The sequence below is a fragment of the Arachis stenosperma genome, chromosome 1 (genome assembly GCF_014773155.1).
Source record: "Arachis stenosperma cultivar V10309 chromosome 1, arast.V10309.gnm1.PFL2, whole genome shotgun sequence".
Classification (NCBI taxonomy): Eukaryota; Viridiplantae; Streptophyta; class Magnoliopsida; order Fabales; family Fabaceae; genus Arachis; species Arachis stenosperma.
The window spans coordinates 131,505,742-131,524,706 of NC_080377.1; the positions used below are offsets into that span (position 1 = coordinate 131,505,742).

At 33.3% G+C, this 18,965-nt stretch overlaps 2 protein-coding genes across 3 annotated transcripts; both read right to left on the minus strand.

Annotated features, from left to right (window-relative positions):
• Positions 1-3,889: 3,889 nt before the first annotated feature.
• Positions 3,890-7,563, minus strand: LOC130940410 (putative AC9 transposase). Its single transcript, XM_057868543.1, has 5 exons — positions 7,297-7,563; positions 7,106-7,173; positions 6,474-6,692; positions 5,220-6,166; positions 3,890-5,029 (listed from the first exon to the last, which is right to left on the minus strand). The coding sequence occupies exons 2-5, from the start codon at positions 7,146-7,148 to the stop codon at positions 4,109-4,111; spliced, it is 2,130 nt and encodes a 709-aa protein (XP_057724526.1). The 5' UTR covers positions 7,149-7,173; positions 7,297-7,563; the 3' UTR covers positions 3,890-4,108.
• A 6,828-nt stretch (positions 7,564-14,391) lies between these two features.
• Positions 14,392-17,852, minus strand: LOC130942282 (uncharacterized). 2 transcript variants are annotated; one of them, XM_057870994.1, is made up of 4 exons: positions 17,466-17,846; positions 17,036-17,157; positions 14,991-15,164; positions 14,392-14,602 (listed from the first exon to the last, which is right to left on the minus strand). In XM_057870994.1, exons 1-4 carry the CDS (start codon positions 17,685-17,687, stop codon positions 14,509-14,511), a joined length of 612 nt encoding a protein of 203 aa, XP_057726977.1. In that variant the 5' UTR covers positions 17,688-17,846; the 3' UTR covers positions 14,392-14,508. The 2 variants fall into 2 exon arrangements, with proteins under 2 accessions (XP_057726977.1, XP_057726976.1); XM_057870993.1 differs by lacking the exon at positions 14,392-14,602 and having other exon boundaries at positions 14,878-15,164; positions 17,466-17,852.
• Positions 17,853-18,965: the final 1,113 nt, after the last annotated feature.

Genomic DNA, 18,965 nt, shown 5'->3' on the forward strand with positions numbered 1-18,965 from the left:
GAATAATGACAACTTTAATCAGCATGAAACTTGGCCTCCGAAAAAAGTGATTTGTCTGGCATTAACTTCAGAAAATGATCTTATGAATATTTTTGAATTACAACGTATGTCCCTTCCCTCTACTCTAAATGATTTTTGGAATCCCACATCCATTGGTACTTTCAAGATTAATTGTGATACTAGTTATCTTGGTTCGAGTGATAGTGTTCGGTTGGGATGTGTGTCAACAAGATGTTATTTGTGATACGGATTGTGTGGAAGCATTTAATCTCGTTACTAATCACCAAGATGGTTTTGGGTTTATTGATCTATTGGCGCTCAAAATAAGAGATATCACGCACTGGAATTAGCGTGTTGACTTTCGTTTGATTATGAGAGATGCAAACACGGTGGCAGATACTATAGCAAAGATGGCGATGAAGTTACAACTTTTTCATGTGGAGCTTCTTTCACCTTGGGAGAAGTTTAAGAGTAGTCTTAAAAAGGACTGTCCTTTTATTTAAGCAGATCCTTTGTTTTGTTTTTCTTTATTTAGTTTATTTCAGTCGTCAAAAAAAAATCTCAATCCCATCACATTTTAGAGTTTATCTCCATTTTCAATTTGGGTAAACAATTTAATTAATTCTTTTAAAAAAATTTAAAAAATAAATATTTATATTTAAAATAATATATAAATAAGAGTAAGGCTTAGTTTGGTAAAGCTTTTGCTTTTTAAAAGTAGCTTATGAAAGCTGTCTTTTAAAAGACAGCTTTTTAAAAGCTGCAGCACTTACGTTTGGTAAAATCAAATTAAAAATGGCTTTTAATAAGTACAAGCACCATAATTGTGTTTGGTAAAACAGCTTTTAAAAGTTGAAAAAATTATAATAAACATGTTTATAACAAAAAAATAATTTTTTTTTCAAATTCTTTAAAATTTTATATAATATTTTAAAATAAAATAATGTTAAAATAAAAAATTCATAATAAACAAATAAATATAATAAATTCTTCTATTTTTTAACTTTAAAATTTTATATAAGTATCATAAAATTTGTATGTAATCCAATGTTAGTACTGGGTACGTCCATTACCCACCTATGTATATTGGCTCACCTTTACAGATCATAAAAAATGGGACACATATCTCAAATAAACTACTCTTATGATTATATATCTATATTTACATATGTATATACATGTTGTTATTATAATTTGGACTAATGCTCATGCAAAAAAAATTTTATGATTGGTTTTCATCAACCTCTTCCCGTTTCAAAGAACAGAAAAAAACAAATAAAGATAATAGATCTACTGAAAAAATACAAAATTAACGCAAAAAAAATAATATAAATAGATAGAAGTTCATACCTAATATGTGATAGAGATGTATTTGTGTTGAAATTTGTGAAGATTAGGTTGAAAAATAAAAAATATATGAAGATTGTGATAGATTTTATGAAGGTTAGGAAGAGAAGTTAGAAATATATGAAGATTTTAATGGTAATATAATAGCGGGAAATATGTGCGGAAAAATGAAAAAAATTTGGTAAGCATAAGCCAGTTTTGAAAAGCTCCCTCCTAGGTGCTTTCAAAAGCACCCCTAACTTTTAAAAGCCGCAAGCACAAGCACTTGAGCTTTTTAAAAGCACAAGCACCTCCTGAAAAAGCTTTACCAAACCCAGCCTAAATAGTCAAAATGGTCTCTAAAAGATCATACGATCTCTAATTTGGTCTCTGAAAAAAAAATTTTAATCAAATTTATTCCTAAAAGATTTTCAGTTAGTTATGTTAGTTTTTCCGTCAATTTCCTCGTTAACACTGTTAACAAAAGTTAACATGGCACGAGGGCTAAACCAAAAAAAGTTTACTTTGGCATGAAAAATAATCCTTTGGCACAATCATGTGAAACAACAATGTATAATATCTTCATCAATCAATTTACTTGTATGATATTATTTAAATAATACTCTTAGAGAATATAAATGCTAATTTTTCTTGTATGTTATTACTAATGAATTGAACGTTTTTTGTTGTCAAAACTCTTGTAATCAAATAACGTACATTATAGAGTTGTTTGTCGTTTTGAATTTAGACTAAGTTTTATCTTTATTCCTTTGTAGATGGAAAGACCTCCCATTAGGTGCATTTTCTGTAGTGAAGTTGGTCATAATAAGAGAACTTGTAAAAAAAAGATAGATGGAGACTGGAGAATAAGCAAGACAAATGCAACTGCAACTTGCAGTTGTAACTACTTATGTCCTTCCATCTGATGCTGCTCCTACTACCCTAAGTACTGAGCCATATCACTCACTCTCTTACTGTCAAAAGACTTGTAGACTATATGACTTTTGTTTTTACTCTAAGATTCAAACCTTTTAAGAAGAAGGATAAACCTACCTGATGTTAATTTCTGAACATTATATAATTAGGACTAGTGATATATTTTTTTGTATAAGGCTCTTTTATTGCCATTAAAAATATTGTGGTTGGTTTCATTGTTAAATTCCTTTTTTTGGTTTAGCCTTTTGATTAAGTTAATATAGTTAACTTTTTGGATATCAATCAGACAATTATGATCAAACAAATTGTTGATTCAAACAATTGTGTAATGTTTTAACTGATTCATAAAGTGTTAATTTCAACCCCTACTTTTAAGTTTAATTAATCAGGTTACAATTTAAAGGATAATCTTGTTAAAATTAAATTTAAGAAAACAAATTGTTCAATTTATTGCTAAATTGAATACAATAGGACATATTAATTTGTTCTTATTCATAACACATTAGATGCCTAAAAACAAATTAATAGCACTATCACTTGAAAATATAAAATGTGCAAATTAATCCCACAATTAAAATCACAATTATCAATCCAATGAACATAAAGGTCATTAGCATTTTTGTAAATTTGACTTCTGCTTCTAAACTTCTCATTCTCCATTCAATGTATACTTTCTACTCATCATGATTACTCTCTACTTCTGCATCTTCATTTTTTTTATCATATTCATCTTCATCAACCCACTTGAAGAAGTTGTAATAGCTGCCCTTCTGCAAAAATTTAAAAAATCTTATGATTGAAAATCTCCACAGCTAGTAAGAATTTTGAAGATAAAGGAATTTATGAGAACAACTCATCTGGTATCTTGGACATGTATGGAACAATCTATCTGCATTTTCTAAAGTTCAAAATTTCTTAATCAACGTCTTCAGCTCACAATAACATATAAGGTCTTTATTTTCTCTTTTTTCGCATAAACGAGCTAGACCCATAGTTACCAAGTGAGTGACAAGAGACCCCTTTACAACGACCTCTATTTTCACAACCCATCATGCCAGTGATCTCCAATATTGGTCTCTAAACCTCTACAACTTAACTCCAACATAAAGGGACATATATGCACTATGATGGGATTAGGGTTTATTAGTTAGGGATTAATTTAACGAAATTTCGTAAAATCGTACTGGCAGACAACTGGGATGGACGGGGGTGTACTGACATGGATCCTAACGTGCCACGTCAACTTCCGTTAACGCCATTAGCGAGGGAAGTGATAGAATGATTAACGTGACTAACTGAAAATCTTTCAGCGATGAATTTAATTAAAAAATTCTTTCGGATACCAAATTGCGTAATCTTTCAGGAACCATTTTAACTATTTACTCATACAAATAAGTTATTTTATATTTAATTTTTTAATCCTAAAAATACTTATTTTAAAAGTAATAAAAAAATCTTTTTATTATAAAAGATTTTATTTTTTTAGCTTTTTTATAAATATTTAAATAACTTTTTAAAAAGTTATAATTTAATTTTAAAAATCATACTAAATATTAATGCTATAACTTTTCATAATTAAAAAAAATACTTATAGACCTCCAAAATGTTAAGAGTTGTATAAGCCAAGTTGTATTATTCCTGTTCTGATATTGCCAGGTTCATAAGTGAAAAAATAAAAAATAATTCTTGCTTGCGATAAGGTGCTTATTGAACATGTTTCTTCCAAGGCTAAGTTACTAGCAGAATTCAACTGTACAAAATAATACATTACACTAATACATACAACAATAAGTTTTCAAAACATTCTTTGGTCCCAAATCAAGATATAATCTAATAGTGACCATGTTTATTTTTGCTTCTTGTCAGAACTAGCAGGGCTGTTATCTGTTGCAGCAGCAGATGTTGCTGCAAGTTCCATCAACCTCTCATAATCTATCTCCGTCGACTTGAACTTGAACTTGATGCCGGCCTGAATCCACGACTTGATACACAGAATAGCTTGCGCGCTATCATGTGCGAGACAGAACCTTTGCTTCTCAATTTCGTCGCCCTTGCCGCAGAAGAGTTCTTCAGGCACAACCGAAGTTGCTTGCACAGCAAGGAAATCTCTAGCCATAACGGATAGCCGAGGATATCTTGTGCTATTAACCTTCCACCACTCCAAGACATCTGTTGGTATCGGGGCTGGAGCCTCCGCCAGGTACTGTGTAAGCTCGTCTGTGGCAGAGTTCATGCTTGCTCGGCGTTTCTTGCGAGCTATTTCCTCCGCAAAAGAGACGCTTCCTCCATCTTCCGTTTCTTGTGCATTGTAACCAGAACTCATGGATGGAAAATGACTGGTAGAATAGTTTCTCATGAAGTGTGTTCTCGCTTCATCCAGAAAATTTTCCGAGGTTAAACCCTCTGGGATCAGCTCTCCCTTGATTCTAGGATCTAGGATCGCTGTCATATATGTAAACATGTTAGAAACCTGACTAATATAATTTCTGGCTTTTTCTGTCATTCCTTCTGCAGCAGATTTTAGCCATTCTGGGCTGTGTCGCGATTCGCTGGACGTAGCACTTGTTTCTAATATATGATCCATGAAGAAAAGGACAAGCCCCACTGTTGGAACCTTAGTGGTGCATATGTTGTTTGTGGTCTTGTAGAATGGTTCAAGATACTGATGCATGATGTTAACCAAACTCTTGTCCGCGGAGCTCAGAAGTATTCTGCTATCTAGAATTTCGTCATATTTACCGATAACATCTCCCATTGATTTACCTGCCTGCAAAATAAAATCAACATAGTTTTAGTTTTGAAGCCATCCATCATATTGCACAACATTGATTCAAACATTTTTCAGATGCCGCAAACAAATCAAGAGTAACACACAGGCAAATTCATTTAAAATATAATACTACCAAGATCAAGATTCTTATTTTCATTTAAGGCGGTTATAAAATATAACATGGTACCTTGCACACAAGATCAAGCATCTGGTAGTTTCCACTCCACCTTGTCGTAAAATCAAGAGGAAATTTCCAAGTACCTTCTTGATATGCTGCCGTCAGTTGAACAAAATCTTCAGAGATCACTGATGAAGAATTTAACTCCATTACAAACTCACGGATCTTAGAAATGGCTTTTTTTGCAGATTTCAATCCATCATCTATTATTGAATTCAAAGTTCGAGCAGCACATGGAATATAACAGAATGGCCCTATTTTCTGACCATCCAAGTTCTCTTTCAATGTATGGCAGGCCTGCATTGCACCTTGACTGTTATCATGGGTGCAGGACATGATTCTGTTTTCAATATTGTAGAATTTAAGAACCTTTATAAGCGATCGATAAATCTCTGCACCACCACATGGATAGGGTATGTACGAGATATCAAGAAGCAGTTTCTGGAAACACCAGTTTTCATCAATCCAATGACATGTTACACTCATATAGAAGATCTGTTCAAAAGAAGTCCAAAAGTCAAGAGTAATGGAGAACTTGGAAGAAACATGTTCTAACATCGTTTTCACATCTTCCTTCATGCTTCTAAAAACTTCTCCCAGCACGTTCTTGTACTTGTCACCTGACCAGAGCTGTATAGATGGATTTAGAAACTTGTAGGAATTTACAAGCCATTTTTCTTCTAGAGTTGAAGGAGGGAGAGAAGCTAAAACGAGCCACCGAATCAGCAACCAGTTTAGATGATCATAATCCACCCGGTTTGCTTTTACTTGAGGCTGAGACTGAGACTGAGGCTGAGGCTGAGGCTGAGGCTGAGGTTGAGGTTGAGGCTGAGGCTGAGTTTGAGGCTGAGACTTCTTGGCCACAGCCGTGGGCCGGGGTGCCACATTATTGACAGCCTCTCCCGTTGACTTATCATAACCTGGATGGCGATTAGCAAGATGCCGTCCTAAATTGCCTTCATGAATAAAGGATATTTTAGTGAATGTATATATGAAAAAAGCGAAGCATATTTATGAAATATTGAAATCAAAAGCTTGAGATATTTAAACAACAAAGTTTCATAAGCATTTATCAGGTTTCAAAGCTATATGCCCATGAGGATTATGGTCAACTTAAGCTGCAATTAAAGACTATCTAAAGAAGAAATAAAAATACATTGGGGGGACAGAAATCTATTTAGAGAAAGAGACATTCAAATATCTACATCTCAGAACAAATTTTCACTTTCTCTTTCTCCACAAAAGGTGGTGAAGACAGTTCACCTGTGGCAGTTGCAATAGAATAACTCTGTCCACAAAACTTGCATTTCCGAGTCTTCCCATCGGCGGCTGTCTCAAAGAACTTCAAAAAAACCGATGTCATTGTTTTCTTTCTTGGCTTCTGTGGATTAACGGGAACTGGCTTATCTGAAGAACTCAGGTCAATGTTAACTGGATCCATGTTTGAAATGAGAGCCACATCCATCATTGGTTTTTGGTCGCCTACTCAAAACAAAAGAGAAGAAGGAATTCAGAGTCATAAAAAATGCATCCTCAAGAAATTGATAGGATGTTGAAAAACAAGACTCAGACTGAGACATCATTTAACAACTAAAGTATGCCGAAGTGAAAAACCACTTCCCTTTCTTTGATTTCACATAGCATGTTATGCTAATTCAAAGTAGCTCAAACTATAGTTCACAGATTTAACTGGAAAAACGTGATCAAAGTCCACAATGTACAAGTAAGTCCCTCAACAACAACAATTTAACTAAAGCATCAGTTTTTCCCGCTATTTGAAAAAGGAACCATGATCATGCATTACACGAAGCTAGAATCCAATAATGTACAGAGTCTTCGAAAAGAAAATGTAAGAGGCTAAAAAACAGAAAACACAGTGGATATTGAGTAGGTACCTTTATAAGTTTTGTAGTGGTTGTTATTATCACCCCACTCCATGTAACTAACACCAACTGTCACCTGCCTAAAAATTCCGCACAAAAAATAGTCAGAAAAAAGGAAGATTTTTTGTTCTCCTTTAAGTAATCAACGACCCAAAAAAAAAAGTAAAATAAGCATGAAAAGGCAAAGAGGAAATTGGGTATACCGGAGAGGGGGAATTCATGAGAACCCAAGTCTCAAAATTCAATTTTTTTGTTCTTTTAAAGCAGAATTTGGTTGCTACGATGAGAGAGAGAGAAAGATGAACGGAAGCTGAGGAAGATCGGCGTGGGATCTGAGCCGAGAGTGAGAGAGAGATATGAATGTTAGAGGCGCGTCGGCGTAGAGATTGAAGCTGCTGCAGATCTGAGAGTGTTGTGTTTCGCTGTTTTTGACGGCTTCGCTCAAACCACAAACAAAGAAGGGAGTGAAACAAGGCAAACCCAATCTAAATTTTCTTTCTATAAACAAAGCAAAGAGGGTAAAGTAGTAATTAAACCACCTTTCTCCCACTCACTGAGTCATTCGCTCAGTTTGGCTCTACCCAGTGGCTTGGTTCTGCACGTCATAAACATATGTGACTTCACTCACTCGGCCATTGTTTGCTTCACTCACTCATTAATGGGCCTTCTTCGTTATTCCTTGGCCCATACCAAGCCCACTATGTTTTTCCCTTAATTCACTTTCTGATTTCTCCCCACCTCTAATTTCACATTGGACCCAAAGTAAAATAAAGAGTATACACTTAATTCGGTTTCTGTCCATTTTAAATTAGGACAAGATGATCCCTCACAAAAAAAGTAACTCACGCCGGTTCTTGTTTATGCATAAAATAACTCATCGTGCTCCTCCCGTATATCTCCCGTCCATAGTTGACGAAAAAGTCTGATGTAGTACTTACCAGCGCTGATCTGACAGTTAGTCCAGAGTTAAGTGCCAACCTGGATTAGGATAAATGGACAGGGTTCGATTTGTCCCCCTGTCAACATTCAAAAACGATGTCGTTGCTAGATTAAGAAGGAGCAAACGTCATTCTCACCCTGATAACCCCCCAAGCCCTAACTCATATTTACAAAATAACCAAAACCCCTCAACCTTCTTCGCGTGATAGGACAGAGCGTGGTGGAAGTAGCAAGTTTTGGTGCTAACAAGGGTGCTGACAAGGCCACCATGAAGGACTCAGATGACTCCTCTAACTCCGCACTTGACGGAGTCACCGACGTCGTGCAGTGGAAGCAGCTTGTATCGGCATTCAAGTTAGTAACGAATTTGGGCATGTAAAACATTATTGTAATCCAATCTCTGTTCCTAAATTGCATGTTGGTGTTGCAGTGTTGAGTAGGTTGAAATGGGTTGCCTAGTTGTTTATTTTTAAAAATGTTGTGGACGTGAATGGATTTTAAGAGGAATGCATAGGACAAATTAGAATATGTTGATGAAAAAGTCAAGAAGTGGCCACCTTTAGACATTGATTTGGTGAACTTCTTTGATTTTGAAACATTACTAAAGGAGTTAGGTTACACAGAATACATGACGATATTTTGGTTTGATAGCATGGCACCTGACTTGGAATCTGGCTTACATATTATGAGGGGTGATACTGAGATAAATAACATGAGGAATAATAAGCTTAAAAATAAGGAGACAAATGAGATTTATATCTACTTTGATCACCTGGTTAGTGTGCCAGAAGTTGTGGATGAGGAGATGCAAGCTGAGGAGGTTATTATGAGTGACTCAAGGTGGTGTGACAGAGAAATTTTCTATTGGTATAGGATTACACCAAGGATCATCCTTAAGTCCATACCTTTTCACATTAGTCTTGGAAGTACTCACAGAGTATATCCAAGAGCCTGTACCATGGTGCATGCTTTTTGCCGAATATATCGTCCTTATGGGAGAATTAATGGAAGACCTAAATAAGAAGATGGAGTTATGGAAAGAAGTTCTAGAAGTGTATGGTTTGCGCATAAGTCGTAGCAAGACGGAATATATGCAATGTAAGTTCGGCCTGCGAAGGAAAAATCCTAATATAGAGGTGAAGATTGGAGACAACATCCTACAAAAAGTTAAGAGTTTTAAGTATCTTGGGTGCATCATACAGGATAATTGAGAGATTGAACAGGATGTAAATCATAGGATCTAAGCAGGTTGGTCAAAATGGTAGAGTGCGTCTGGTTTTATATGTGACAAAAAAGTGCCTTTAAAACTTAAAGGTAAATTCTATCGCACTGCTATCAGACCGGCTATACTTTTTGGCACAAAGTGTTGGGCGGCCAAAGGGGAGCACGAACATAAGTTAAGTGTGGCAGAAATGAAGATATTGAGATAGATGAGTGGTCATATACGATTGTATAGAATAAGGAATGAAGATATAAGAGAGAGAGTTGAAGTAGCATCTATTGTAGAAAAGATGGTAGAATCGCGTCTCAGGTGGTTCAGATATGTGAGAAGAAGACTGACAAAATACCCAGTCAGAAGAGTGGATGAGATGGAAGATGGACAATGGGTGAAAGGTAGAGAAAGATCTAAGAAGACCATCCATGAAGTGGTCAAACGAGATCTATATGGAAATGGTCTCTCTATAAACATGATACATGATAGATTTCAATTGCGTCGTTTGATTCATGTAGCCGACCCCACCTAGTGGGATAAGGCTTTGTCGTTGTTGTTGTTGTTGTTGGTTACATTAATATCCCGAGTATAGTTTAGAGTCCCGCTATACATACAAGCATTTTTTGCATACAAGTTAACCCTAATCCAATAAAACCCACTTACATAACACGCGCATGAAATTACGTTGTTCTTCCTCCAATGTTTGTATCCCGCATTCCTCCTCCTCCTCCTCCTCCTCCTCCTTCTATTTCTTCATCTCCTTCTTCTTTGCGTTTCTCTTCCTTTCTCTTCACGTGTTTCATCTTCATCATCATTCTTTTTATTATTGTTATTGCTATATTTTTTTCTCCTCCTCTTTCTATTGATTTTACAACATTATATATTTTTTATTCTTTGTTTAATTTTTTTCCCTTAAGAAAAATTATAAGAATATAAAATAAGAAGATGAAGAAGAAGCAGCTGCAAAAGATAAGGAAGAGGAAGAAAAAGAGTTTTGAATTATACAGAACTTATCAGAATAAAAATACACCAAAATATTTTCAAAACACACCGCAAGTTTTCTAAAATACACCAAAACAAGAATGGAACAAATTCATCACAATAACAATTCAGATTCAAAACTCTTATATCGAAATTTTGCTATAAATAGACAAAATATTTTCTTTAATGCATTTTTTCTTCTTCTTTTTTTTCTTATTTTTTTTTTTTTAGTTGAATGAATATAGGTTCATTCTCTTTCAAATAATTTTACATCATTATGTGTTTCTTCTTCTTCTTTATTTGATTTTTTTGTTTTTATTCTTGTTAAGAGAGAAAAATAAGAAAAAGCTTGAGAAGGTAAAATAAAATGAAAAATATGAATAAGGAATAAAAAGAAGAAAATGATGAAGATGATGATGAAAAAGAAGAAGCAGCAGCAGAAGATGAGGAGGAAGAGGAGAAAAAGTAAGAGTTTTGAATTACGCAGAACTTATCAGAATAAAAATACACCGAAATATTTCCAAAATATACCGCAAGATTTCCAAAATACACCGAAAGTTTTTCAAAATACACCGAAACAAGAATGGAACAGATTCATCACAATAACAATTCAAATTTAGAACTCCTATATCGAAATTTTGCTACAAATGCACAAAAAATATTTTCTTTAATGCATTTTTTCTTCTTTTTTTTTCTTGTTTCTTTCTTTCTTTTAGTTGAATGAATGTAGGTTCATCCTCTTCCAAGTAATTTTATAGCATTATATATTTCTTCTTCTTCTTTGTTTGATTTTTTTGTTTTTATTACTGTTAAAAAAGTAAAACAAGAAAAAAATGGAGAAGGTAAAACAAGAAGAAACTTGAGAAGGTAAAACAAGAAGGTGATGCTGATAATGAAAAAGAAGAAGCAGCAACAACAGCAGAAAAGTGAGGGGGAAAAGAGAAAAAGTTTTGAATTATGCAAAACTTATTAGAATAAAAATATACTGAAATATTTTCAAAATATGCCGCAAATTTTCTAAAATACACTGAAAGTTTTTCAAAATACACCGAAATGATAATAGAGCAAATTAATCACAATAACAGTCCTGATTTCGAACTCCTACATCAAAATTTACTACAAATGTAGAAAAATAATTTCTTTAATGTATTCTTTTCTTCTTCTTTTTTTCTTATTATTTCTTACATTTAGCTGAATGAATGTATGTTTATCCTCTTTCAAGTAATTTTGCAGCATTATTTGTTTCTTTTTCTTATTTGTTTGATTTTTTTTATTCTTGTTAATAGAGTAAAATAAGAGGAAACTTGAGAAGGTAAAACAAGAAGAAAAAGATGAATAAGAAAAAAAATGATGATAATGAAAAAGAAGAAACAGTAGCAAAAAATGAGGAGGAGGAAAAGAAAGAGTTTTGAATTATGCAGAACTTATCAGAATAAAAATACACCGCAAGATTTTTAAAATACACCGAAAGTTTTTCAAAATACACCAAAACGAGAATGGAACATATTCATCACAATAACAGTTCATATTCAGAACTCCTACATCGAAATTTTGCTACAAATGCACAAAAAAAAATTAATTTTGAATTAGGCAACGTTATCAATATGGCAAAAATTCTATGATAACGATAACAATGATATATATAAGAAGAAGATGATGACTATAACGATGATGATCATGATGATGAAGATGATGAAGATGATGGGGTGTTTGCGGTGCGGTTTGGATCGGTCTTGAATCAAAAATTCATCCAATCTGAACACTAATTTTACTTGCGATGCGGTTTGGATTGGATGATTTTTTAAAAAAATCCAATCCGAATCCGATTTCAAGCGATTTGGATTGGATTTGCAGTTTTGTAAATTAAAAAAATTAAATACATATAACAAGTCTCAACATCAAAGTTTAAATAATCAACAATGACATAACAAGTGTCAACAATATCTTAAAAAGCCAATAATAACATAACAATAGAAATAAAATTATAGATTAGTTAAAATAAATAAATAAATAACATTTTGAACATAAAATATTTATTAAATAATAATAATACATGAATAATATAAAAATATATAACAAATTGAACATATTATAAGTATAAGGGGTAAGTACTGTTTTGGTTCCTAAAGTTTAGCGCCAGAATCGAAACCGTCCCTGATATAATTTTCGACTTAAAATCGTCCTTAATGTTGCATTTCATTTTAAAATCGTCATTTTTAATAACATTTTTTAATTTATTCCAAATTTACCCTTACTTTAACTTTAATAAAAAAATATATAATTAAAAAAAAAAGAAAACGCGTTTTGTGGGTGGGGGGGAGGCAAAGGGTATACGAAGGGGGAGGGGAGGGGGAGGGGGGACGGCGCCGGCTCGCCGACCCCACCGCCGACTCGCCGACCCCACCGCCGACTCTGCCTCTGCCTCGCCTCCACCTCTGTCTCACCGCGTCTGCCTCTGCCTCGCCTCCGCCTCTGCCTCGCCGCCTCGCCAACCCCACCACCGCACCGCCGCTGCCGCTTCTTCTTCTTATTATTATTATTATTATTATTGTTGCTGATTTGTTGCTGATTTGTGAATATTATTGTTGCTTTTTGTTTCTGATTTATCGATTTGGGGAAGGGGGAGACGGGGAGGGGGAGGGGACGCGGGGTGGGGGGAAGGGGAAGACGAGGAGGGGGTGGGGGTGGGGGAAGGGAAAACGGGGAGGGGGTGACGCGGGGTGGGGGGTGGGGGGTGGGGGTGCTGGGAAGGGAAGACGGGGGGGGGGGGGTGACGCGGGGTGGGGGTGGGGGTGGGGTGCGGGGAAGGGAAAACGGGGAGGGGGTGAGGGTGGGGGGAGGGGAGGCAAGGAGGGGTGGGGGTGGGGGGAGGGAAGAGGGGAGACAGGGAGGGGGAAGGGAGGAGGGGTTTAGGTGGGAGGGGGATGGCGGCGGCGTTGGTGGTGGTGCTGGTGGTGCTGTGGTGGTGTTGGTGGAGGTTGTGGCGGAGGTGTTGGTGTTGGTGGTGGTGGTGGTGGAGGAAGTAATTATGTTGATAGTGATGAGGGTATTTTTGTCCAAAAAAAATTAAAAAAACGATTTTAATACGAAAAAAAACGTTAAGGACGATTTTAAATCCAAAATTAGAAGAGGGACGAAATCGATTCTGGCGCTAAATTTTAGGGACCAAAATCGTACTTACCCCTAAGTATAATTATAAATATAATAATAAAATAATAATATTATAACACATTGTGCGGTTTGGAATGGATTGGATCGGTTATCCAAAGTATATCCGAAATTCGATCCAATCCGATCCGATCTAGTAGTTTGCAAAAAATAGAATCCAATCAAATCCGAATTAGTGCGGTTTTAATTGTTTTTCAGTTTAGATTGGATTGAATGAGCAGTTTAATTTGAATCGGTTTGAATTTTAACACCCCTACGCCAAACGCGGTCACTTAATGCCTCTTTTCCATCGGTGCGGGCTCTCTTAGCTTTTTCCCCAACTTTATCGCTAAATGCTTAGATAAGATAAAAATGGAGATTTTTGTGTGCAACGTTAAGAGTTGTGGGTAACTCCTGGTTGGATCTTAGGATTACAGTTGACATATAAATCGTGACAGGGTGCTAGGATTACAGATGACATATAAATCGTGACAGAGTGCTGGAAATTATAACTTACACATAAATATTTTTGTCTGAATCTACGTAAATTTTTCCACACATCTTGGACGATTTATATACAATTGGTAAAGCTGACCAACTTAAGACGATTTATACATTATTCTTTAGAAGTCATTCATACATAAATTATTCCTGATTACAGTAGTTAACATATTATATATAAATCATATTCTCCTTATACGATTTATATATTATTAGAATTAGGATATATATTCACATTTCAAAAATTACTTTAAGAAATTTGAATAATTTTAAAATTTATTTAATTTATTTAAGTAAAGAAACCCTAGGAATAATTTCCTACTCTTTTTTCTTTTCTTTTTTCTTCCATTATATACTGTTTTGTTTGGTAATGTTACGACAAGATCCTTTATACAATTAGAAAATTTTCAATACAAACAACCAAACTATGTTTTGTTGTGTGCCAATTGCACTTTTCATTTCTATGTATCTACGATTGAGTAAAAAAGAAAAAAATAAAAGAAAAGAGTAGCCCAAATTTCAAAACTCCAATTGTTTGCAGAACCTTCTTAATATATATATATTTTTTAGTAACAAATTGACTAAGTCAGCTTCCAGGAAGAGATAGAGGTGTTGACTGTTGACCATCCTACTTTTACCTTCTCCTTGACTTCTTTAATCTCCAAATAATTGCAGTCGGGTCAGGGCAAATCTGGTATTTCACTTTCGGTGGAGGGGTATCTGGAACTCTGCAATACATATCTAAAAATATTACTACAAAAACATCCCTTCATTTTTTTTATTATATTGTAATAACTAGTTAAACTTTACCCTAAATTGAGATGTATAATCATATGTAATGTAAGCACTAACAAACCTAGAATTAAAGATTGTTTTATGAGGTGGTTGATAGGTAATTAATTTGAAAAAAAAAAATAGTGTAATAATTTGATACGGTCATTCATTTATATTTATTTTTTTAGATAATTATTTATAAAATAGATGTTAAAAAAATTATCGACTGACATAATAATACGTAACTAAATATACGTATTAAAATCTTTTACAGGGTCAAAATTAAATAAAAATAAAAGTGCCAAGAAATAGTAATGGAAGGTAGATGTTGGAGGAATTAACTGCAATCCAGAGATGTGAATAAGTGAGAAATCCATGTTAGCTGAACTGTCTAAGACACCAAGTGATGAAACCATGGAACTTTGATGAGTGTGTGGGGACATTATTGGAGGCTGATTTATGGCAATCACTCTGCAATTGAAGTACCTGGATATGTTGTTATGCCCCATTGCCAATCTATGCAAGTTCAAGAAATAATAAGAAACAAACTTCTTTCAATTATGATATTAATGATAATAATAATAATAATAAGGTTTAGTTAAAAAAGAGTAAATTAGATATAAAAATGTATCCGAATAAAGGTTAAGAAAATAATTTTAAAAAGCAAAGAATGACAAAATAACTCTTAAAAATTAATATTTGTTTGACAAAAATTATCAAACACTATTTTTTAGAGGATTTTTTTTTGTCATTTTCAACTTAAAATAATAAAAGTATAATGCATCTAAAATACAATGCATTAGCTATCTGATTAAGACACAAACTACAATGAATGGATGAGTAGAGTTAGGGTTCTTGAATCACACTGTTGCCGAAAGTGCATCTGTGATACAAAATCTCTAATCTCTCACTAAAAAAAAGAAAAAACTAAGTGTAGTTGAAAGGTTATGTTTCAACTTTCAACCCTGTTAATAGCTTATCCTTATGTTTGCCAATTTGGCAATTTCCTGTATTGATAACATTATTTTTGGAGCTTTCTTGGCTCCATTATGCATAACTAACAAATAGTTTATTATCATATTATATGATAATTTTCATATACCTTGTAAACTTTTAGTGCTCTTATAAATTTTAATTTGATATCTATTCCAATCAATTGTATTATTAGATTTTAATATTAGATTGTTTTTGGTGTTTACAAATTATAGATATTTAAATATTTTTTTATTTTTTATCTATTGACCACTGAATTACTGCATATATAATATAAAATTCGAACTCTCGATATTTGCTTAAACGAATGAGTGCTCTAACCAATATACTAACTCAAATTGGCTGTAAATACTAAAAAAAATTGAATTCTAAGTTTTAAATTTAAAATGAAATTTTAATATTTTAAAAAGAAATAATATGGGGCTATAGCCCATTCCAAAGTGGAGCCCAAATGCTTTTTAGGTTTTTCTTTGTATGGCCATTAAGAAGGCACGTGCAAGTGCCAAAGTTTTTCAAAAGACCAGTTTCTGACAATGCCAATGGCATGGCCATGGTCCTTTTCTAAGTTTAAGGAGCACAATACAAATATAGACAATGCACCCAATGTCCCACTTATCATGTCTTATCAATTATCAAATACATAAAAGATTAAAAAGAGTTTCAAATGTATCGAAAATATCAGTATTCTAGTTATTTTAATTGTTAATTTAAATTATAAAAAATATATATAATATATATTAATTGAAATCAACGGTTAAAATAATTGAAACACTATTATTTTCGATACATTTAAAATTTTTTCAAAAGATTAAAAGAAATATAGTTTTTTTTAGTATTTAAAAATTAGGGTTAATTTAAGACATAGTATAGTTCAAAATCTAAATATGTGAGATTCAGTACTAATGTAAAAGTCCCATTAATACAGATGATAAAATATACAAGTGTCAATTGAAAATAGAAAATATAATAATATAGATGTTCAACCAAACATTTTTCTTAATACACTAATAAAGAATGATATGAGTGATGAATAATTAAAGGGTGAAATTCCCCAGAAATTTCAGGTACAAGTGGACCTTTACTTTTTGCTATAGGAATGCATGTTTCTAAATAGAAAGTTTTATAACAGAGATCCAAACTTAACTCTCTCAAATGTAAAAAGAACTTGATAAAAAAATTGACAATTTCCATATTATTCAATTTCTAAATTTCTTTCTCTGGAGCCAACTCCAACGTATTCAAGCACCCCAAGAAGATAATAATAATGGACCCCATCATATGAAACTATATTATATTTGATTCAATGCTAACAATTCCAATAATATGAATACTCTTGAAACTGATTATCCAAAACCTTAGACAAACACATTTAGACATTAATTAATTGGACTTACTTGTAAAGAAAACTCTGATCATGGAGTCCAACCACAAGCATTGAGGCTCCAATGTCTCTTACAGTTCCCACAATCTTCATCCCTTCCTTGTTCTCTTGCGTCACAACAATCTCAACCTTTGTCTGTTAACACAATCCTATATAAGATTATAAACACACATAACCATTAATTTGAACAACCACAATATTTAGTAAGCCAAACAAATTGTAACAAAAACAAACTAATAATAATTTCTTCACTCTTAAAATATATCCAATATTTAACATTAACATTTAAATGTTAATATAATATTTAGTATCTTTATATATTTTTTTTCACAAAATTTAAAAAATAAAAAAGATCGAAAATAAAGACAAAAAATGAAAATACAAATTAAAGTAAAGGAAAGGCTAAGTGTCTAAAGAGGAAGAAAGTGGAAAAAAATTCTTACATTTGAGAATTTGTTACATATATCTTGGAATGAAAGTGCTAAATGAAATCCTTTGAGTCTAAGAAGACGAGACTTGGATTTAGATTTAGAAGAAGTGAAAGGGTAGAGATGGAGGAGTGTGATTATGTCACCATAGCGAATGATGTTGTGAAGTGCCCATTGAAGTGCAGTTCTAGCTGCTTCCACCTCTTCCACCACCACCACCACCTTCCTCACATCCATTATTAGTATTATTCTCTCTTGTTCCTTCCTTCAATTCTTTCTTCTTTCTTCTTTATGTATGTGTGGATGTTATGAACAGAGCTATGAGAAGTTTCTCTCTCTTTCTCTCTTTAGAAGAAAATTTAATGTGACATTTATTATTGTGACGTTGATTTGCTCCAAATTAATTAGCCCACAACACAAGGCATACAAAGCACATAGGACAAAGTGGTTGCTCTATTAATTACTTATGCGTGTTATGTTCCTATAAAATATTTATAATAGAAAGTGGATCATCATGATGATATGATAAGGTCGGGTACCTAAGACATGTATAAAATTACATGTGTGTCTCTTATTTGTACTTGCTGATCAATACATGGATACCCTTTTCTCACATTTCTGGAATTACGAACGAAAAAGTGAAAGCTTTTATTATGTGCGTCGTGATTGATATAAATATATAGGTAAAAAATATTATACTATTATAATTAAGATTAAATAAATAGACCTATCTCACCCCAAAAATTAGGTCACAAGGTTAAGGATATATTATATTTACAAATTCTTTAGATACTTTATTTTTGAAAAATATAAAATTTATAATACACTCTTTTTTACGTCCAAAAATAGTTATTTGAAATATAAATTTTTATAGGCAAGTGATTCAAACAATATTAGATCGAATAGGTTTGATATTATATCATGAAATTATTTATCTTAAAAATTTAAGATAATAAAAAGAGGTATGTGAATAGTGTTAGTTGAGATAATTATTTTTGAAAGATTAAGCTGATTCGAAATGCTGGAAAAGGGTCAAGAAAGAAACAGAGGCCGAAAAGATGCACGTGCAGACATTAATTGAAAGTTATTTGACACGGACTTAATTTAGACACCTTGCTAAATCGAACAAGTACTCGAATGAAGAATCGAACAGTTGTTCGAATGGAGAATCGAGTGGTTACACAAGTAGAGAAGTTGAAGGCTTACTCTAAGTGAGAAATTTATGGGTAACGTTCATAGGCAAAAGAGCGGAACAGTTACCTAAGAATTTGCATACAAGGCAGCGTCATGTAATTAATGGTCGGTTATGGAAGTGGGCTATAAATATTAGTAAGTTTTAGGAAATAAGGGTTGGAACTTCTTTTCAGAAATACACTCAAGCACACTCATATCGAGTTCGATTTCGGTAGTGTTCCTTCCACTGTCTTTACCTTTCATTTACAATTCTTGCAAAAAACTTTATCTTTCAAGCAAATTTATCTTTCAGGTATTGTTTAATTTTCATGTTCAATTTAC